Genomic DNA, 14003 nt, shown 5'->3' with positions numbered 1-14003 from the left:
TGGTATATTGGATTCCAGATATAACCTGACCAGGATTTTATACAACTTTGGCATAACATCAGATTTTCAGATATTATATTTCAGTTTCCATTACTTTGCTTCTTCTATTAATATTTTTTTTAATCTTGTGCTCCCAGGTTAACTGTTTCTACAGAAAAATTGGTCATTCACTATAATATCCATAAATTATTAATAAAAATAGTATGTAGCCCAGGCCCCAGTACAAATCCTTGTTGGATATCATCAATCACATTCTGCCAATTAGACAATCTGCTCTCATTCTCTTTTCCCATGTCTTTCAATTTCTTCATTATATTAATAATCTACCGTTCTTTTAATTCTATGAGTTTCAAATTTAGTTAACATTAAAAACATGTAAAAGTTGTTTTCACGTAAAATAAACCTCACAGCATGTTTTTGTCATCTTTCAAGGATACTGACAACTTCCTAATTTGAATTAGGAATTCATTGAACCAGCTTTCAAGGAGCTTACATTCCTGTTAACCTCTTTTTCCTATTATAATCGTGAAGTAATAGTGTTTCTTTTGATATCCCTTATGAGTTCCTTTTCAAGCATAATTTTGTATCTTTCATGATCTGTTTTGCCACCTTGCTATTATGTATTAGTCTGAGTTGCCAGGTCCCGTACTAATTTTTGCATTTTTCTACTTGGTTTACAGTTCCCCTCACTTAGCTATGATCACTAGCTTAGACAGCCAAAGCTCATTCCCCTTAGATATAAACATTTTGTAGCTTAAAAGGACTTGTATTGTCCAAAGCTTTCTTAATACTGGAATCCAGCTATGTAGCCTGCTCTGCTATATTCCCATCCATTTTGCAAATATAAAATATATTGAGAGATTCATTTTAGTTTTTGGGCTATTTAACCATGGAAGTACAGGTCCACAATCCCTTATCCAAAATCCTTGGGGCCAGTTGCATTTCGGAATTCAGAATTTTTCAGATTTCAGACCCCCCGCCCCTCCCCCAAATACCAAAAAACACGTATGCTCAAGTCCCTTATTTAAACTGTCTCAGTACAGTGGACTTTAAGACCCAGCAGCGCACCAAACCTAGGCACGTCCTCCTGTGTACTTTAAATCATCTCTAAATTACTTATACCTAATACAATGTAAATGCTATGTAAATAATTGTTATACTGTATTGTTTAGGGAATAATGACAAGAAGAAATTTTATTTCCAACAAAAACATTCAATAAAACATAAAAATGTACAGCTTCAAACGAACCGAATCAAACACATAGTAAATGACTTATTGGAATAAATGTAGAACGTCACTGTCACTATAAAACTTGAGTAACTTGTCTTTCTGTTTATTTAAATCATATACAGTGGTAGTTCCAACACTATTGTCTTCAGTAAGACGCCGCACAGACACACCACGATCAAGCTTCTGCAATAACTCCACTTTCTGCGTTATTGATAGAGAAGATTCCTTCTCTTTTTCTCATTGTTACCCACAGGGGTATCTGCAGCTCTTTTTTGACATTTTCACAGCAAAATTAAACAGTACAAGTGTAACCAGTACGAGCGCTGAGCCACAACTGACGTCTGGCAGCCTCTGCTAGTGCTGCCACATCACACCTGAGTGACGTCAGCTATTGGCGGGGAAAAACCTTCGGTTTTCGGACCTTTTTGATTTCAGAATTTCGGATAAAGGAATGTGCACCTGTAACAACAAAATGCAATCCATTGCAATAAACAAAATTAACTCTTAAAACACTAACCAGCATACAACCTTTTTCTAACCACTCAAGATACCAATCAATAAACTGAGTCATTACAAAGTCACCATCAACATTACAGTGACACAGTGCCACATTTTGAGATTTCCCCTCTAGTTACTGCTCACTTCTCTCTGCTCTCACTGACTTCCTTTGTTCGATTTTCTCATATCTATTCACAGTCTACACACACTGTTTCCACCAGATTCATTCTTTCCCATTGTAAGTTGGTCAGTGTTCTATTGTAGAAAAGAATACAATGCACGCTAGACCTGTTGTCATTACACTCATCAGGAGTGGAGAGTAAGTTAGGAACATGATATGATATTCTTATTCCTTTTCCAGGATCCTGTCTACATAGAGGTCAATTTCAGTAGCCATAATGCTTGCGTCATGTAGCTGAATCTTCTTGCTGTATTTACATTGTCAGGGGCTTTAATCATGAACCATCTTATGACAAGTTTTACGGTGATAGTTGTGACTGTGTAAATGACGAGAGCTTATCTGCTTATCAATGCAAATAGTCTGGAATTCGCTTTTGAAACAATTTGATGAACCATTCGGAAGAATCGAGTTAATCCAGTTTTTTTGTTCGTAAGTCTTGGCTACGTAAGAACACCAGAAAATAGGAACCAAAGTAGGCTACTTAGCTGATTAAGCCTGCCTCCCCATTCAAAGTGACCCCAGTCTTCAACTCTTCCCCCGCCAGATCCCCATTGCCCTCAATACCCCAAAGTACCTGCCCCCACTTTCAATATTTATAATGATCTTGCCTTTACAACGCTCTGGGCAGAGAATTCCAGAAATCCTCTGAGGAGAAATTTCTATATACCTTTGTTTCGAATGATCACTGTTTTACATTGAAACAATGTCCCCTCATTTGAAATTTTACCACTAGCAAAGACATTTCAACATCCATTCTGTCCTGTCCCCCCCAGGATGATATGTATTTCAATATTCCTACTTCAAAGAATACAGACATAACCTGTTTAAGCTTTCTTGGATAGGACAAACCTCTCTTCCCAGAATTAGCAGATGAATCTCTTGACTATCTTCATTGCTACTATATCCTTTCTTTGGTAAGGGGGTCAAAACTGTACATGGTACTTTTGTGTGGCTTCTCCACACCGTTGTAACAGAACTTGCTTTTTCTAAACTCTAACCCTTTTGCAATATGGGCCAATCTATCATTTGCCCTCTTAACTACTTGCTGCACCAACCTGCTAACTTTTTGTGATTCATGCTCAAGAATACCCAGATCCCGCTATATTTCATTCACTTGTGGTCTTTTCTATTAGATAATAATAAGCCTTTTGATTCCTCTTGCGGAAGTGAGTAACTTCATATTTTCCCACTGTAAACTTAATTTAGCAAATCTTCACTCCCCCACTCAATCTATCTACATCCCACTGCTGAGTCTGAATCACTAATTGTCCTTCCACCTATTTTTGTGGACAGTTATATTGATATGTCATTCTGTAACAGTAACAAGTGTTGGCATATTGCAATAATGTTGTTTGTCATAAAAAGCCAATTATATCAGTCGCCAATTATATCGGTCACCAATTCCCTCGTTGTGTTTGGAGTGTCGGGTTCCTTGCAGGTGAACTATTGTTTATAGGGAAAAAGTATATACTGTAACAATCTGAGGTGAGTTTTTAAATGGGGTTTTATGTACTTGCCTGTTGGGACTTTGGTAGAAGAGCTGCAGAAACTAAAAAAAAAAATTGGCACCATGCTAGTTTCGATGCTTTCACAGTTCTTGTATTGAAGTCTCTGGCAAGCACATGCTAAAGGCCTGGCAGATACGCCTTCTGTATTTTTGCTATAAACATATGCAGTGTTTGATCGAAGAAGTTGGATAGGTTAGAAAAGTTTTAGGTCAGAAACAGTTTGTTAAAAGCAGGTATAATAGTTGTTGCAGCATATTGTCACATGTGTATTATTGTTTGGAGTAGCTTGTGATAATCAACTGCCTATCTAATTTACCTTAAGCCTATTGATCCACATGGTAACTCCAGGTATCTGTAGTAATTTGTAAACAGCAGTTATCAGAAAGTACCTAGTATTACTTATCAATTTTATGGTGTTATTCTATGACTCACCACATTTAAAAACAAAATATGACTGCAAAATTTCACTTTTTTATATATATATAAAATATGGAATGACACTACCTCAGGTCTTTTTAGAGACTATGTTAAAAATCTCAAAATCTTCATTCTCAGCACCTCTGTGTTGTGAGGTTACTTATCCAACTCAGACATCAGTAAATTTAGCGGATTATTCTCAGCATCCAGAAGGGAATCTAAAATGGTCAAAATCCTTTTCAAAATAAAGTGTTCTATTTATGTTTTTCTTTTTGCAGGCTGCACTAAAGTTTACACCAAGAGTTCTCATTTGAAAGCCCACCAAAGAACCCACACAGGTATTCTGTTTTGCTTAGCTATCGTATCACAGTATCCACAATTAATGTATTTATTCCAGTGAAATTAATGTACAGTTGATGCAATGAATTACATTGAGCCACTCAATTTTTTAGAATATGATAACTAAGTTAGATCAACTCTCAGCACTTAACAAGATTCCTCCTTGCTATTTCTGAGAAGTGAAAATCGCCATTTTAATTGTTAGGCACTTCAGCATCCAGCATTGTTATTTAGTACTTTCATGTGAATATATGCACATAAGAAACATTTTCTGTGAAGCAAAATAAAATGTTATGGCATGCTCTAGCACATTTTGTCATAAATTTGAGGGCCTTGTCTGCTATTAACTTTAATTCTTTAACCCAGTATATATCTTTCAACATTTTTTTGGCTGATTGTTTATTGCATGATAAAAGAATAAGAGTACAAATATTCAATTCCAATTTCTCTTTAAAACCACAAACAAACACTGGATATCAAATTTAGCTGTATTTGGATGTACATAATTTTCTGCCCTTTTTCGTCATGGTATAATTCTGCACAATGGCTCTTGGTCATTTTGTTAGACTGCTAAGAAAATGTAGTCAGTTATGATTATTTTGCACTCAGCTGCTGCTTGCTGACCATAATAAAAAAGTGTGTCTCCTGTTACAGCATTGATTCAACAACACAAAAAAGTCATCATATGAAAAAACAAAATAAATATTCTATAAGAACAGATTTTATAACTGATTTTGGAACTAGTTCTGAATCCTGTCAAATACGTGCTTGTTGTAAACATGGTATTAAATATTACCTGCTGAAAAATTCCAAAACTGTTTTTACTATCAGCCAGGAACTGAGATTCATCACCAAACACAATTAGGTTGTTTGGAAATACAATTCACATTCTTGACAAAGGAACTCCATCCATAGTGTACTTGAATTCTATTTTTTATATTTTTGTTTATAATTCCACCTTGATTATTAAGCAAGAAATAAAATGGCCAACTTATTGTTTGTTTCACGTAAGTTGTTCATTTAGAAAATTAGCATTTTTTTGAAGACTGCAGAATACTTAGGGAATTGCCCTAAATGATTTTGTGTTTCCAGTTTAGAACGTCAAAACAACTAATACTACTTCATTAATTCTCAGAGTTGGAATCTGAAGCAAAATACATTAGCACTTAATATTCCATTGCATTAGTTTTATTGAAATATAGCTTTGATTTTCATTGAAACTGTATAAATTCTTTACCTAATGGATATTAACACTCACTGGTAGGAAATTACCTGCCAAGTTGCAAGCACTTATTTATTTGAAATATTCACTCTGTTATTTTAATAAAAGCATTAACCCATTTATTTTAATCTTGCCTTTGTTTCCCACTACAAACCTTTTAGAACTATATCGTAACAATCCTTCAGTGTTACATCTTTGTAGAAACCACGGAGAACTCTGCCAGTGGCTCAGCAGATTTGCTAAACCAATGGCATTTGGCTGGTGGATCCGGCTATCATATTGCTTTTAACAGATTGAGTGAATGACTTAGCTATGTAATTCTAATTCTGGAAAAGTTCTCTTGTTCCTTCTAATCTCTAAGTTATTTGTCTTTTGCATGTTTTTTTTTCCTCTTTTTTTTGAATTATTTTCCTGGGTTTAATTCTTAGTTTCACTCAGCTTCTTTTCCTTTTGAAAGGTTTAAGACTAACTCATCAGATTTATCTAAGATTCTTTTTTGTCTTTTCTGTCCAGTTTTGCTGATGTTCAAAATTATTTGACTTGCCCCTTTACCTGCGTTTTCGAACTGAAAGCTGAGAGAGTAAATAATGAAATGCCAAGGAAATGGGTGTCAGAAAATAAACTTACTGTTTATACCCCTATCAATATTACAGTAAACATAAGGATGTCCAGTACTACAAATTAGAATTTGTTTTACTGTCCTTATTTAAAACAGGGTCAATAGACTTTCAATGGTCAAGGGAAGAAGGCATTCTTCTCATTGTTATACAAGCCAAAAGCCAGTTCCGGCTGTGTCAAAAGGTTATTCATAAAGCATATTTGTAACTTCACAGTATTGTACAGAAGTGTTTTCATTAGCATTAAAGCATGACACACAATCCTTTGACTGCATCCACCCTCAAAGTCTTCACATGTCCTAGCCTGCTTTTCTCTGCTAGATAAACGAGGCCACCCACACACACGCCATTCAAATTCTAACAAGCATGACAGACACAAGTAGATCCCAGAGGGAAAAAAAACATGTTCAACTCAATTTCATTGTCAAAAAATAAAATCGTAATCTGTAATTACAATCGGGCTTCAAAATAACTTCAATGCAAATATAGGTATTTAGTTGGAAACAAAAGATGCATAAAACATCAAAGTATTAGAGGCTTTCTTAAGAAATGAGTGCATAATGGAGACTACTGAACATTGGATAATTAAAAATTTCAATCGCTAGCTAAATGGAAAAATGGGTGACATGGTGAAAAGTTCTGTAGAGATGTGCAGAAAGAACATTCTAAATGTTTATGGACCTGATAATTCTTTTATACAGTACAATGTATGTCCTCACACTTGCTGCAAAAATGCTAAGGGCGTGGGATGTAAGCTTACTGGGAAACCAGTTTTGTTATACTTGCCGTTCTCAATCTGAATTTATTGTGGTTCTACACACGTAATGTACGAATGTTTGGAAGAGTGGAATATTTGCAGCACTATCTAGTACATGCCTCAGTGCCACTTTACAAAATTCTGTTACTATTATGAATGACATGGGCACTCATGCAGAAGCATGCTTTCACAATAACTGCTATTATGATGATTAAACAGAATATGACTGAATATATCTCTGTTCAGAGAGACCAGAATTTGAAACTACATTTGGAGAAGTATCCTTTTGATTCACTCATATACTTCTCACATTACCCCTTCATTTCCCATGCCTCAAACTAACCCTTACTCTCAAATTCCAACCCTTACTCTCCTACGTTTCACTCCTCAACCACTTTTCACTGAAACCATAAACTTTTCCCATTGGAACCCCTGTGCCATGAACAAACTCCCAACCCCCTTGCACCTAGCTGTTTTCGTTTGTGGTCCACAGTGATGGTACACTCGAGGAACGGTCTATGCACATAGTAAGCAAGAAAGCATGTTCTATTCCTTTGATACCTTTGGGCCTCAGGAGCAGGTGGATATATTATAGCAACAGACCCTCACATGTAACATACATTGGTCATCAGGCTCCATACAATTAATGTATCTTTCCTGGAGCAAAAGAATTTCTAGAATCATGGACTTTGCCAATTGGAATTTCTGTCCTTTCGTGTGATATTGCTAGCCAATTCACTTTGCTGCAATTGCAACATTGTTGTAACCAGTTGCAGGAATGATCAGAATCTGGTTTATTATCATTGGCCTATCTCATGGAATTTGTTGCTTTGTGGCGGCAGTGCAGTGCAGGACTCAAAAAAAAAAAAAAAAAAAAAAAAAAATTCTATAAGTTGCACTAAATAGGTAAATAGTGCAAAAGATGAGTAGTAAGGTAGTGTTCATGTGTTCATGAATTGTTCATAAATCTGATGACAGAAGAGAAGCAGCTGGTCCTAAAGTGATGATTGTGGATCCTCAGGATCCTGGATCATCTCCCTGGTGGTAGTATTGAGAAGAGGGTAAGTTCTGGATGGTGAGGATCCTTCTTGAGCTGCCCTGATGATGGGGAGGGTTATGTCCATAATGGAACTGGCTAAATCCACAATCTTCTGCAGCCTCTTTCGATCCTCTGCGTTTGAGCTTCCATCCAATGATCCACCCAGCAACGATGCTCTCCACGGTACGTCGGTAGAAATTGCAGTTACAGTTGAAATCAAATTATTATTCATATTTAATGATGTCAGCTGAGCAAATTTAAAAATCAAAACATTTATGTAACTTGGTATTTTTAATAGATCTTTGGAATTCATGGTAAAGAAATATGATAGGGCTGCAGTCTAATTGTGATACGTGAGTAATTTATGCCAGATTGTCCTGACAGAAGCTAAACACAGTTTTGGAATCTAGCTCCAAGGTCATAAATGGAACATTCATTCAGCAATGATTGCTCTGTTTATCACTTTGCTCAGTGATGTCATTCTAATCACTGGTACCTGCTGAAGCTTGCTGTAGGTTAATACAGACAGACTGCACTCTTAAAGCATTGTACTGTCCAAAGGACTCCGAAGAAGCATTCAACAGGCCAGCCTATAGTAAAAGCTGAAGATCATGCTCATGATTAATGCAAGGACAATGCAAGTAGCGGTAGGTCATTCTGCTTCTCATGCATGTTTCCTCATTCAGTGAGATCATGGCTGGTCATTTTCCATATCACTTGATCCCCTTAATGTCTAAATATAAATGCTCACTCTTTTGACCATACACTCAGAAACTGAATCTCCAGAGTTCTCTTAGCTAGAGAAGTTCCGAGATTCACTGTTCTCAAGGTGAAGAATTTTTTGCTCACAGAAGGTTTTGTTGCACTTATCAAAATCATTGATGTAGATTCTGGACGGCTGGAAATTTTGAACTGGTATCCATTGGTCAGTCTCCCACTTAAATGACCTCCTTATTCCAATTTATAGTTTCCTGAATATTAAGCAATCCTCGCGTCTCACCAATCTCCACAATTATGTTAACTTCAATTTGGTTCAATAATCTTCTGTGGCATTATAATGAAGTTCTTCCAGTACAGATACATCATATCCACTGGTCAGCTTTTATCTATTTTGTAATTTGCCGCTTAATAAACAGCTTTATCAAACGTGATTTCTCTTACATAAATCTGTGCTGCTAAGCCCTATTATTATTTTCTAAGTGCCACTTTACAAATTCTTTAATAATAGTCTCCAGCATTTTCCATACTTGTCACACAAGTTTCTTCCTTTCTTCCTTTGTTTTATAAATGTTGAAGTTAAATGCTTGCTTTACAATCTGTGGGATCATTCTAAAACGAAGCTTTCACTATTGCTACTCAAAGCCTAGGATTAAGATCATCAGATTCTGGGGACTCAGCACCTTCAATCTTTAACTAATCCTTAGGGTATTGGTATGTCTGCCTAAACCTCCATGTAAAAGATAGAAAAACATCTTTCCCAACCTTGTACAGAATATTACATGAAGCTCAAATCCCACCCTCTTAACATAAATATGGGAGCTATATCTACCCACACACCACATCTGGTGGTGGAAACCGCAGCTCCAATAAACTACAAAATATATGTGGGAGTGTGCATGTTCTGGTGATGTACTCTGATATTTAGCACAGAATCTTAGCTTTCTACTATCCAACTTCAATGTTGAAAAGGGTTTTGACAATGTTTCTGCAATCTGGCAATGTGATTTCCAACAGATTCACAACATTGGGATTTACTGCCAGAGGAGTCATCACCATTAACATCCCACACTGCCACCTAACTAATGTCCTTCCAATTGATTGAATGATCCGCGACACGATGGTGCAGTCTGAACCTAATTACCAAGAGCTGCTTAGGACTGATGTCTGTAGTCTCTTTCAGTGCAATGCAGGCAGCATTTCATAAGCTTGGCTGCAGCCATTGGGGAAGTACTGCGCAGGAACATAAAAACAGGAAAATTCATTAGGTTCATTATTTGTTTTTGTTGATGTATTTTGTGAGTCAGTATTTTATGATGCTCACTAGTTGTCATTGAGAAGGGTGTGACAAGCTACCTTGTTGTGCTGTAGGTCTTGTGGTGAAATGTACAATATTTTGTGGATACTCACCAGGTAACGAGGAATAAAAATGCAGATACTTTAAGTCAGGAAGAGATGTACTAGAGATAAAGCTGGTACAGATGATGGTGTGCCCTTGTAGTTCTTGCCCTTTTCCTATTGGTGCAAACCATGGATTTTCAGTAGCCAGAAAGAGCTTGCTGTATATTACCTGTGCTGGGAAGAATGAATGTGCTTAATGAGGATGCCAGTAAAGGAGATACTTTTTCCTGGATGACATCTTCATTGATGTTCAGGATGCATGTGTACAATAGATTTAGCAGCAGTCCATTCGGTTTGTCAGATAACACATCATATTAAAAGTGTGTATTTGTGAATTACAAGTGAAATTCCAAGCAAAATATCACCTAATATCTCTAATGAAACAGCGGTCTTACAGGATAGTGTCACGAACCCTCTCTCTTCAGACTGCTTGCTGTGTGTTACACTAAATGCAGACTAGAAGCAACTATCAAATTAGAAATCAAAGCAAAACCAGACTAACCATATTTTCCTGCCAGCTATCACATCTCTCTAGTCGGCCAAACATGTAGCATTAAACTGGCAGGTATAATGAATAAGCTCACCCACCTGGTCAATTTGCTTTCCTTGTATCTTGATCATAAATGCACTGCAATCATTTCAGACACTTTTTTTTAGGTCTCAGGGTATAAACATTGTCTGCAAAGCAAAGCTTATTCCTCCTTCCCAGACACTCCAATTTGAAATGGTATGTTGGAGATGGTGAGATTTTTTGAATCCTATCTGTCCATTTACTGAAGCTATTCCTATTCCAAGATTTTTGACAAATAATGAAGATTGCACTCTAAACATTAGCATTGAAATTTAGACAAATGCAGTATTTCAATCAGGTTGATGTATTTATTCTTTCACCGCTGTCCGTCAGTTCAAATAACTGAAGTGTAGGATGAAAAGAGAAACTGTCTTGGCTCTACTTATGCCAACAGAAAACTGCCTTGGCTTTGCAGTACTGATAAAAGCCAGGATGCATTCGTGGCATACACATAAAACTGCATTCTATTTTCTGCGTCTGATTTAAGAGAATGACCAGTGTCCGGTTTCATTTTCAATCTTGGAGTAATAATCAGGTCTGATGCCAATATCTCATGCCGCAGAAAATAAGCTGGAAGGCTTCACTGCAAAAGGACCAGCAGGTTTAGTTTAATTAAAACAGAAAATACCACCTGACAATCAGACCAGAACTCACTTCTTCAGAGTGCTGTTGAAATTTGTTTCAGAAACCTGCTAAACCAGATTTCAGTTTGCCTCATTCATGTTATTACAGGCAATGCTGCATTGTCAGTGAACTGTTGACACTAAGGTAACAGAAATGGTTGTGCTTTGTGGAAACCCCAACTCACCTGGGAGCAGAAGCACTGATTACCTCACATTTTATTGTGTTTTTACCTGTCTCAGTGTGCTACATTCTTCTTGAACAGACATAGTCAAAACAGAAACGTTTGTTGAAAAATTCATCATGAGCAGTAGACAATCTAATAAACGATACATTGGGTAAAATTTATTTTCACTATAATTATATTCCAGTCTAACAATTTCTCATAAATAAGTTACAAACTTTAAGAAAGTGGCATTACAGCAAACATGGAAAAATGCCTTTTCTTTGTCTTTGGAGTGGGATTTCAAGAAAAAGCAAATCCCTCTGGAAATTTTAGATGTGCACAATTTCCATTGATCACACAGTGTTCTGTTTGTTGTAAAACACAGTGAAATGAGAGATTTTAATGGGAAGAATTTCACACGGTTAACCCTCAATATGAACTTTGAGAACAAAACTTGCAAACATGAGTTTATACCTTTTGAAACTGTGAAGTCACCTCACATAATAGCCCACAGATAAATGAAGATCAAACAGAAAGAGTGTATTGGAAGCATGCAATACAGGTCAGTCAGCATCTGTGGTGAAAACAGATGCACTTTTATTTCCTTTTGACAGAAATGAAAAATAAAACAGAGCAAGTTAGGGGCAACATGTAAACTGAAAAGAAGAGTCTAAAGAGAAGAGTGTAATTTCTTGTCTTGAAACAGAAACAGTAAAGACTAAAGAACAAAAAAAAGGAAGGCTTAGTTGAAGAAGCCTTCAACTCTTGCCAAATTTTATACAATGAGAACTTTATTCATACTGTCCAGTTTGCTTTGCATTGAAGAGAAAAGAAATGCATAAACTCCATCAGCATCTGATTCACAAATAATTGTTGATTAGGACTACAAAAAAAATGCTTACATTGGCAATGACCAGGAGTAAAGATATTAGTTAGACATTTAAAGGAAAATCATTATGCTCATCCTTCCTTTCCTCTTTTGGTGATTTCAGTTTTAAATCGATTGAAGATTATTTTGATGATATCATGAGAGTATCTATGTTAACATAAAACTTGATTTAACCTGTAAACTTTGAGACTAATTGAGATTACAAAGAATAAATTTGTTTGAAGTTATCATAGAGCACTACAACACAGAGAAAAGCTTTTTGGCCTGTCTAGTCTTACCAAACTCTTATTCTGCCTAGTCCCATTGACCCGTAACTGGACCAGGTCTGTACCTGGACCATTCAGAGCTCCTCCCATCCATGTACTTATCCAAATTTCTCTTAAATTTCACAGTCAAACCAGCATCCACCATGTGGACTGGTAGCTCGTTCCACACTCACACTAACCTGTGAGTGAAGAAGTTCCCAAACATTCCCTTAAACATTTCATCTTTCATCCTTAACTTATGACCTCTAGTTTTAGTCTCGCCCTACCTTTGTGAAAAAAGCCTGTTTGTATTTACCCTATCTATACCACTTATAATATTGTATACCTCTATCAAAGTTCGAAGTATATCTATAGGTCACCATATACAACCCTGAGATTTGTTTCCTTGTGAGCAGACTCAAGAAATCCAAGAACCATAACAGAATCAATGAAAGATCACCCCCAAAAGGATAAACAACCAATAATGCAAAAGACAACAAACTGTGCAAATAAAAACAAAAATAGAGAAAACATAATAATAAATAAATAAGCAATAAATATCGAGAACATGAGATGAAGAGACCTTGTAAGTAAGTCCACAGGTTGTGGGAGCAGTTCAGTAATGGGACAAGTGAAATTATCCCCACTGATTCAAGACCCTGATGGTTGAGGGGCAATAACTGTTCCTGAACTTGATGGTGTGAGTCCTGAGGCTCCTGTACCTTCTTTCTGATAGCAGTAGTGAGAAGGGAGTATGATCTGGGTAGTGTTGGTCTCTGATGATGGATGCTGCTTTCCTGTGACAGTGCTCTGTACAGATGTGCTTATTGGTGGGGAGGGCTTTACCCATCATGGACTGGGCCATATCCACTACTTTTTGTAGGAATTTCCATTCAAAGGACATTGGTGTTTCCATAGAAGACTGTGATGCAACCAGTCAATATACTCTCCACCATTCACCTATAGAAGTCATGCCAAATCCTCACAAACCGCTAAGGATCTCCCTTCATTCTCCTATACTCCAGAAAATGAGATCCTAATCTACTCAGCCTTTCCCTTTAACTCAGGTCCCCAAGTCCTGGCAACTTCCTTATAAATTTTCACTGTATTCTTTCAATTTTCTTGATAACGTGCCCACAATAACTTTACCATTGGTAGGAGGCCAGAACTGCACACAGTACTCCAAAGAAGGCTTCAGCAATGTCCTATGCAGCTTCAGTATAACGTTCCAACTCCAGAACTCAATACAAGAAGGGAGAGAAGGGAGGGAACGTTGACTCAGACCACGAGAGGCCTGTCGGGCATTTTCATGCCTTACAGGCCGCAGATTGGAAGTCTGTGTGGGGCGCCACTCCTCGTACAGACACTAGAGCAATGTGTGGTTAAGTGCCTTGCTCAAGGACACAAACACACTGCCACAGCTGAGGCTTGAACTAGCGACCTTGAGATCACTAGACGAATGCCTTAACCACTTGGCCACGTGCCCACAATAACTTTACCATAGGTATGAGGCCAGAACAGCACACAATACTCCAAAGAAGGCCTCACCAATGTCTTATGCAGCTTCAATATAACGTTCCAACT

General features: G+C 37.0%; 1 protein-coding gene across 1 annotated transcript in view; it reads left to right on the top strand.

Moving 5' to 3' along the window:
- Positions 1–14003, top strand: part of klf5l (Kruppel like factor 5 like) — a 68236-nt gene that overhangs the window by 28840 nt on the left and 25393 nt on the right. Inside the window, exon 4 of the mRNA XM_063060729.1 lies at positions 4114–4173. Within this exon, the coding sequence (XP_062916799.1) occupies positions 4114–4173 (60 nt within the window). The remainder of the gene's footprint in view (positions 1–4113; positions 4174–14003) is intronic.

This window comes from Mobula hypostoma, chromosome 10 (genome assembly GCF_963921235.1).
Source record: "Mobula hypostoma chromosome 10, sMobHyp1.1, whole genome shotgun sequence".
Classification (NCBI taxonomy): Eukaryota; Metazoa; Chordata; class Chondrichthyes; order Myliobatiformes; family Myliobatidae; genus Mobula; species Mobula hypostoma.
Note: the sequence above shows the minus strand (reverse complement) of the source record. Positions and strands in the feature narration are given on the sequence as shown.